Below are 8,778 nucleotides of genomic sequence, written 5' to 3'. Positions count from 1 at the left end.
CGTTCTGATGGCCTTTTAGCAAAAGGATTTTTATCAAAAACATAATGTGCTCATATACGGAATAGTTGTATTACCAATACATGTAAACAGAGTTTTATGGGGCCCCTGGGAACTTGGGGCCCTAGGAAAGTATTGCCTAATGATAAATCCCTCTATGTAGGACTTTACTGTAAACTTTACGTGGAAAAAGTTCCTTTTTCCTGCAATTCTCATTTCTCTTCTGTGTCGTCGGAAAACATTTTTAAGCATATTACTGTCATCTAAAAGGCTGTAGGGAGAAATTTGCTTACCTAATTTATCTTACTATTATTAAATGTAATGTGACTTAAATTGAGTTCCTCTGCAATTTCGAATTTGCGTTTTTGTAAATTGCGATTATATTGCAAATGCAATAAAGTGCCCAGGCCTAGTCAAAATTATAAACACTGGTTAAAATTGATGCATGAACGCTCACAGAGATGTTTACATAAACTGAATGTGATCGAAATCAACCTAATTTGGCTGTGACTATGTTCAAAGTGAAGAAAGTAAATGTTGAGGGGTTTAGAATATGCAATAAACAACAGAAAAATGGAGGTTTTGACAGTGACAATATGCTGGTTTAGATTCCCACAATTAAAAAATATGCGTCTAATTAAATTCAGGTTTGAGTCAAATGTTTGCGAAATAATTTTACAAACAGCAAAAAGGATGAAAAACAAAGAAAGAAGCCAAGAAGTTCTCATTTTATCTCAAGAATAAAGGGAGAATAACAGAAGAAAGAATTGGCAGGAACTGCTGTGTTCTTTCCAAGCAGCAGGTTTCCACACTTAAAGAGAATATCTCCCATTAAATATAAATCAAATAAAGTCTTATCCAACCAAGCCGTAGCCATTGTCTTAACATGTCATTCTGGCTCTTTGGTATTTTTTATTTATTTTTTATTTTTAAAGATAACTGATCTAAAGAAAATACAGATATTTTTTCCCTCGAGTTGCCATCTTCACATTGTATGTATTAACTAGATAAAAACAAACAATTATCTCACCCAATTCTGTCTGGATATTTAAATGTATTCAATTCAATCCAGTTTATTTATATAGTGCCAATTCACAACAGCAGTTTACAGAGATTCGGCTGAATGAAGACAGCCCTTTACCAGTTGTCAAGCATGGTGGTGGCGGCCTTTTGATAAGGTAACTGTGCAAACAAAATGATGCTTAAAATGTAGAAACACAAGGGAAATGAGCCCATTTATTACACTCCCCAACGCCTCGACCATATTGAGAATTTGGTTAAAAAATAATCAGTTTAACCCAGAAATCTGATTGTAATATTTGGGATTAAACTTCAAAAGCTAGCAGATGTTAAGGATAAAAAAAAATTATGATTTATTTGATAATGGAAACTTTAAAACATTTGAATTTCTAAAATCTCAATATGAGCTACTACCAAAGATTTTTACAAATATCTGCAGATCAGAAATTATCGGATTTAAAAAAATATGGCTCCCTTTTAAAAAAAACTAAATTAGTTAGATCACAAAAAGCGCAAGCAATGTATATATATANAGATTTTTACAAATATCTGCAGATCAGAAATTATCGGATTTAAAAAAATATGGCTCCCTTTTAAAAAAAACTAAATTAGTTAGATCACAAAAAGCAGAAGCAAGCAATATATATATATATATATATATATATATATATATATATATATATATATATATATATATATATATATATATATGTATATGTATATTTATACATCCGGGGAAATATATACATTCTTAGGTAAGTAGGTTGGACATGAGCCCCCTAACGACCTGAGCCCAGGTGCCATACACCCCCCAGCGTCCCCCCCATCCCACTGCAGGCATACACTGCACACAGGTTCAAGGAAGCCCAGCAGGCTGAGATCCATCTGGGCACGGCGATTGTTTCCCACTTGCCATACAGCCACGCCAGCTCAACCGGCTCCCCCGCCAAACCCCCACCCAATGCCAGGAACTGGCAACCCTCATCCCAGCAAAGCTATTGAATGGGGGCCAAAGGCTGGAGAGCCAGAAACCCATGCCAAGTCATGACCAATCCCAAGGGATAAGCAGAGAAAACGGAGCTGTGAAAGACCCCATGCCAGCCCCCCTCCTGCTCAGATGTAGTGTTGGTACCTGTTGGACTATTGAGTATTTAAAACCGGGGGGAGGGTAGGTGTGCCCACCATAAACCCTACGTGTCTAAATCTATTCCAAAAACCATTGGTGGTTTTAGGACTGAACTTTTACTGGAATCTGAGGATGTTCTGTGCATGACTGTAGAGGTATGTGGATCTACAATTACTATTACTTACCTTATTCACATAAATGTGTCTAATACTTGTAATGTTGGAGGTTATTTCCACTCTATTCTTTGCCATGTTAATGAACAGCTATGTTTTTTTTAAATGTCCTGTATCCTGATAAAATAAAACTAACCAGTTTAAATTAGCTCTACCAGCTCTACCAAGAAGAATGGTCAAATATCGATCCAAGAATATATAAGAAATTTAGCTGGTTGCTACAAAAAATGTGGTTTTGGACCAAATGAATATGAAAAATGACTCTTTCACATTTGTGTCAGCCCTGAGAACTGATGGTAAAAAATAAAGTGAATATTAGTTAAGCATCACTTACAGGCTCATACTGCAGGCCGTTGGATGTGATCATTGCTTCTGCCAGGTCCAAGATGTCTGCCCCCACATCTTCAATCAGAAACCAAACAAAATCCATGGTGCACAAGTTCAAACGTGCAACGCAGCTTATTGATGATGGTGAAGAAGGTAGGATACTCACGCTGACATTTCATCGCAACTGTGATGTCCACATTTATCTTTAGTTTACTGCAGTCCAGAAAAATAAAAAATATTAGGTTTATACTCCAACTTCTCTGCAGCAGCGTATTGATGAATGCTTACCTGGAAAAATCCTTGTCAACCTCATATTCGTACTTCATCCAAGTGTCTCGATATACGAAGAACTCCAAGATGGCCAGAACCGCCATGGCACTAAAAGCTATGATGGACACTGCGAAGGAGACAGATGGAGCGGTTACTCTTCAGTCGTCTTCCTGCTGCTGGTGGTTTGGTTTCAGCTCCAACCTGTCCCTCCAGACGCCGACGTCTCCACGTAGCTGTCTGCCACTTTGGGGAAGGCGTCCAGCTCCTTAACCAGGCTCAGGGCTTTCCTTCTGGACAAACGCCTCATCTTGAAGGTCAGGACTGATTTCCAACTCCTCATAAAAAAAAAAACTATTTCTTTAAATATCTGTTATCTGAAGAAAAACTAAAATCCAGCTGAAAAGTTTTCTCCTAAAACATGTACAGCCTTCTTCCAGCTGTTTGATAATGATCAAGTTCATGCATTTTAAATACATTAAGAGCCTGACTGCTCTGAATAAATGTAAACAAAGTCATAACCATGCCAACAAATTCAACAAAATAATCATAAGAGCTGTAAAATGCGGCTTAAGCAGATATTTGAATTTTAATTTTAAAAGTATAATATTGAACCTTAAAGTTTATATTCACATTAATGTAATTCATCCCTTAGTTATCTGTTTGCTTTTTCTATTCATTGAATTATTTCTTATTTATTTTCTAAAATCTTTGTGTATATATTTTTTTATATTTATTTGGGTGTTAAATTATCATTTAGCAAATAATTTAAATCTAATTTAATTATTGGTGCATTGTTGAGCCACAACAACTATTATTTTTGTGCATTAATATTATGCGTAAGTTAATAAAATAAATGCCTTATTTATACTTAAAAAACTAAGCATCTTACATGCAGTAACATAGTAAATACATTCCTTAGTCACTCTACAAAATAAAAGAATAATTCTCTGACATATTAAATACATTCCTTAGTCACTCTACAAAATAAAAGAATAATTTTCTAACATATTAAATACATTCCTTAGTCACTCTACAAAATAAAAGAATAATTTTCTAACATATTAAATACATTCCTTAGTCACTCTACAAAATAAAAGAATAATTTTCTAACATATTAAATACATTCCTTAGTCACTCTACAAAATAAAAGAATAATTTTCTAACATATTAAATACATTCCTTAGTCATTCTACAAAATAAAAGAATAATTTTCTAACATATTAAATACATTCCATAGTCACTCTACAAAATAAAATAAATATTTTTAATTACCATTACAAAAAATAGTTTTTGTAATAGTTTTTGAATTATTTACGGTATATTTAAACTGCTATTTACATTTTTTACTTATGTATTTATTTGTGTGAAGCACAAAAGTGTGTATTCGTTGTGTTACAATAAAATGTTTATTAAAATTTAATTATTGTGTTTTTTATTATTTTGTGTTAGAATTGTGTTTCATTTTTTTAGGCTTTTTTTGTTAAATTTAATCCTACTCTCATAGCTGATGAAAACAGATAATCTTTTCCTGCTTCTTATATATTTTTTAAAATCACTCATTATAGATAATGTAGACTCAGATTAACATAAAAACGGTTTGATTAAATAATTTCAAACATAAAATTAATTATACAATTTAAAGGGTGAAATATGGCAAAATCAATATTTGAAAATGACAGGTACTGCCTCATTAAACATTTTTTTATATCTTCTAATAAAAGCATTGACTTATTATGTTTTTGTATTTTATTATTGGCACAGCATTCATTTATTAAGTTAAGGCAGAACTAGACATCATGGAGAAATATACTTCAATCAACAACTGCAATTAAAGGCAACAATTCATAAATTAACCCGATATTTATTAATACTTAATACAACTGTTATTGATTTTAATTTTTAGATTCTGTGATCATTTGTAGCTGCAGGAAGTGTCAGTTATTAGGAATTCATTTATATAAAATTTTTCTAGTTATTTGCAGAAGTGTCCCATTCAGAAAAAAAATCATTTATTGATGTATTTTTATATCTTTAATACCCTTGTCTCAGGTTTCTGTTTATTACATAAACTGAGGTGTTTTATTATTATTATTATTTGCCTCTGGAATTAATGTAAGCATTTATACATATGTGACTTTATATATAGGCTTTACAAACCTTTAGTTACATAATGCATAAATTAATTCCAGAATGTGTTCATCAAATAATGGGTTTCATTAAACTGTCATTAGAAAATATTCAGTTTATTTAGAATTTAAATGACATATTCAACATTCATCATTATGTTTCCTATTGTTATGGAGGCAAGTAACAGGAAAATGGTATCAAAATAGAAATACTGAAAAAAAAAATGGTTTTGTTAGAACATAAAGGAGCAGACCAGTCATCTAAATGATAATAATGGTCAATTCAACCATAACTGACGTCACATCACTGTTTTCTATTCATCTTACCTGTTTTATCATCAGATGGTCTCAGATCAGCGCACAGTTTCCATGGTAACCTGCAGACTTACGTATGTGAATCGCTTTCTATTTGTATTTAGGAGCAACATAACCAAAGGATGTCAAAGAGGCAAGACGCAGAGGGTCGCATTTCGCCTGGTTACCATTGCGTAATGACGCAAACTATTGAGGTGCACAGCGTGCTCGCACGTGTAGTCAGTGAACGCGCGGCAGCGGGTACCTTTTTATACCAGAAGATGGCGCCAAACACCAAAATATATATATTTTTTTCAATTTGTAATGCTGGTGAAGTTAACATTTTAGTTGCTTCATGCAAATTAATCCAGAATATAAGAGAGATGCCACTTGGAAAAAAAATGCAAGCAGCAGTTTATTTATTTTCCATTTTTGAATTTGTAGTCATCAAGTTTCAGTTAAGAGTTGTTTAACATCACTGTGAAAAACCTTTAGGCAACTCATCAGTGCAGGATTGTTTGATTTAGGGCACTCAGCGGAGGTTTACAGGAATGAATGACGAGTTAAGCGTCACGCAACAGCAGATGAATAATTTAGGTCCAATGTATGACTCAGCGACCTTTTTTTTTAGTGACTTGTGTGTTTCAGATCATTGTCATGGCAGAGGCCCAGACAACAACACCACCTCCACCGTGTTTAACCAATAGATATGATGCACACCCTTCAAAATAAGTTCTAATTTAACCTCATCTTTCCAAAGAATATTATCTCAAAAATACTTATGGGTTATTTATGTGTCAAATATGAGTCAGCTTTGTTAGGGCAGCAGTAGAATTTGCCTTGGATCTTTGAAACCATTTCTACCTAATTTCTTTGTGATAAATTAAATCATTAATTCTGACAAGGTGTGTAAGACCTTCACATGCCCTTCTAGAGCAACTTTGGGATCCTGGATGTTCTTTTTCATCACTTTTCCATGTTTTCTTCTTTGCCCCTGTGATTGTTGCAGTCCCTAGACCTTACACTGCAAAAACGACCTAGGAATAAGTAAAACTTTCTTAAATTAAGTGTATTTAGCCTGAATTAAAATAGATAAATAAGATTATTTGCCAGTGGAGAGAGGTTTTTTTTTATTATGCACTTAAAATAAAACAATGTAATTGTTTTTTTCCTATTTAAATGTGAAGTGTCTCATTAAACTCCTCAATTCAAGAAAAATACACTTAGTTTAAGAAAAATTACCTATTTATATTTCATTTTTTTGCAATATATATAAAAGCCGTTTATCTGTTCTTGTATTTTAGATTAGGACTGGTTGTGTTTGTTGGAAAAATTGCAGCCTTAATCAGATTTAAAAACCTTTTTTTCTTTTTATTTATGTTACTTTTGTCTTATATCAGAACTTGTTTAGCTATCTGAAAACAGTAAAATGTGAAGGACGCTCTTAGTGTAAATGAGGTTCATATTCTGAGAATGTAACTTAAAAGTTAAAAGTTAAAAAGTTAAAAAAGGCTATGAAGCTAAAAGGGATGGGATTTCTGCAAATCGAGGTTTAAGTACACTTAAAAAAATATCTAGGAATGAGTAAAAATGTCTTAAATCAAGTGCATTTACTCTTAATTTGAGCAAGTTAATAAGATGATCTGCCAATGGAATATTTTTAGAGTATTTTCACTCTTAAAACACAATAATTAGATAATATGCACTTGAAAGGAGACGATGCAACTGTTTTTTCTTATTTTAAATATAAATTGTCTTGTTCCATTGGTAAAGTATCTCCCTCTCCTCCTCAAATCAAGAAAAAGGCAATTATTTTAAGAAAAAATTATTTAGTTAGATTTATATTTTTTGCATTGTACAGTATAAAATGTAGAAAGACTATTTCAAATGGTCAAAATGTTGTTTTTCTGATCATAATTTGCATTGTCCATGCATTGCATTAAATTCTTAAAGAAACCAGCTGATATTTTTCCATCATCAGTCACACCAACTCACCTTTAGTGCCATAAACATAAGTTGTAATTAACTGTTTATACAGTGCAGTGCATACATGCCTTAAGTTACCATGCACCGATGAAAGCAAGAGCATAAACATGAACATAATGAGCTGATAAGAGACGCTGTTATCTTCAGCTCTGAGGACAAAAGAACTGTTTACATCTAACTGCAGGGAGGAAACAGAATCGGTCTCAGATCTGCAGATGAGCCTTCACATGTGTCTTCATCGCTTTGGAGCCTCTGCATGCACCAGAGCTGCTTTCCTATGCAGAGCGGCGCAGATGGGCGTGTGGGGGGATGGGTGCTGTCAGCTCACAGATCAAGCTGTGGGTCGGTGGTCCCATTGCTATTCACCACACAGGCACGTAGGGCATGTCAGACATCTTCCGCTGAGACACGCTGAGCATCTGTGTTTTGATTTTTTTTTCTTCTTTGCTCGTCTGAGCTGTTCAAGCTGAAAATGGATGCCATAAAATGTGCTGCCATGTAAACAGCCATGATCTTTAGAAACAGCTTTTGTTTTTATTGCAGGAAAACTGCATTTTTTTTATCTACCTACATGTTTGTAGGCAGATTATTGCCTATTTTACACATTAGGATTCAGTTTCTATTTAATTCTAATATTCCTTATTGATTTGCATCGGAATAATTTGATTAATTCATCATTTTATTTATAAATTTAAAAAATTTTATTGATTCATTTGATTTAGGTACCTAAATCCTTTAGATAACTAAAATAAATGAAAGTTAAATATTTTTTTATTTTATTTCAATAAAATATTGAAAGTTTAATTTGTATATCCCTACAGAAATTTAGAAATGTAGTTTATAGGTAATAGTGAATTAGCGCGCCCTGTTTTCATGACTTAGTTATATAGAGTACTTGATTTGTTTTGTTTTTTTTGCAGTTATTAAAATCTAACCTTAGCTTCCTTACTCTCATTAGTTGTAGGGGGGAAAAAAAGAAAAATCTATTAAAAAAAACAACAACAAAAAAATTACATCGCCTCTATTATCAACCTTCTGGTGACCTGCAAAGGTCGTTTAGCTGAAAAGCAAAGCAAAGCAAAATATTTCTATTTACTCATAAACCATAAACATTCTGATAAAATCTCTAAAAACTTTAATTTTCGGTCCATAATACAGCTCTTTTTCATAAACTGATTCTGGCTTTAACTCTGGAAACTTGAGCACCAGCTTACATCCCAAACAGAGACATGAGAAATAGGTATAGAACCGACCATTTATGACACAAATTGTAAGAAATTCTCAACAAAATGTAACAAAAATGCAACAGGGATCTTTAATTAACATCTACTTAGAAATGATCATCTAACAGCCTTACTTAACGTACTAAAAACTGTTTTGGTAGCAGTAGGGATGCACGATCTTGGGATTTTGGCCGATATGCCGATATTCCGATATTTTAAAACTCGTGTAGCCTATA

General features: G+C 33.0%; 1 protein-coding gene across 1 annotated transcript in view; it reads right to left on the bottom strand.

Moving 5' to 3' along the window:
* Positions 1-5,533, bottom strand: part of LOC107095898 (endoplasmic reticulum-Golgi intermediate compartment protein 2-like) — a 15,821-nt gene extending 10,288 nt beyond the window's left edge. The window contains exons 1-5 of the mRNA XM_015392265.1: positions 5,367-5,533; positions 3,115-3,248; positions 2,932-3,040; positions 2,810-2,856; positions 2,651-2,718 (exon numbers count right to left, since the gene is read on the bottom strand). Coding sequence (XP_015247751.1) covers positions 2,651-2,718; positions 2,810-2,856; positions 2,932-3,040; positions 3,115-3,220 — 330 coding nt within the window. The 5' untranslated portion in view covers positions 3,221-3,248; positions 5,367-5,533. The remainder of the gene's footprint in view (positions 1-2,650; positions 2,719-2,809; positions 2,857-2,931; positions 3,041-3,114; positions 3,249-5,366) is intronic.
* Positions 5,534-8,778: the final 3,245 nt, after the last annotated feature.

This window comes from Cyprinodon variegatus, unplaced genomic scaffold (genome assembly GCF_000732505.1).
Source record: "Cyprinodon variegatus isolate N-32 unplaced genomic scaffold, C_variegatus-1.0 Scaffold583, whole genome shotgun sequence".
In the NCBI taxonomy this organism is placed as follows: domain Eukaryota; kingdom Metazoa; phylum Chordata; class Actinopteri; order Cyprinodontiformes; family Cyprinodontidae; genus Cyprinodon; species Cyprinodon variegatus.
This window is presented reverse-complemented; position numbering and strand designations above follow the sequence as displayed.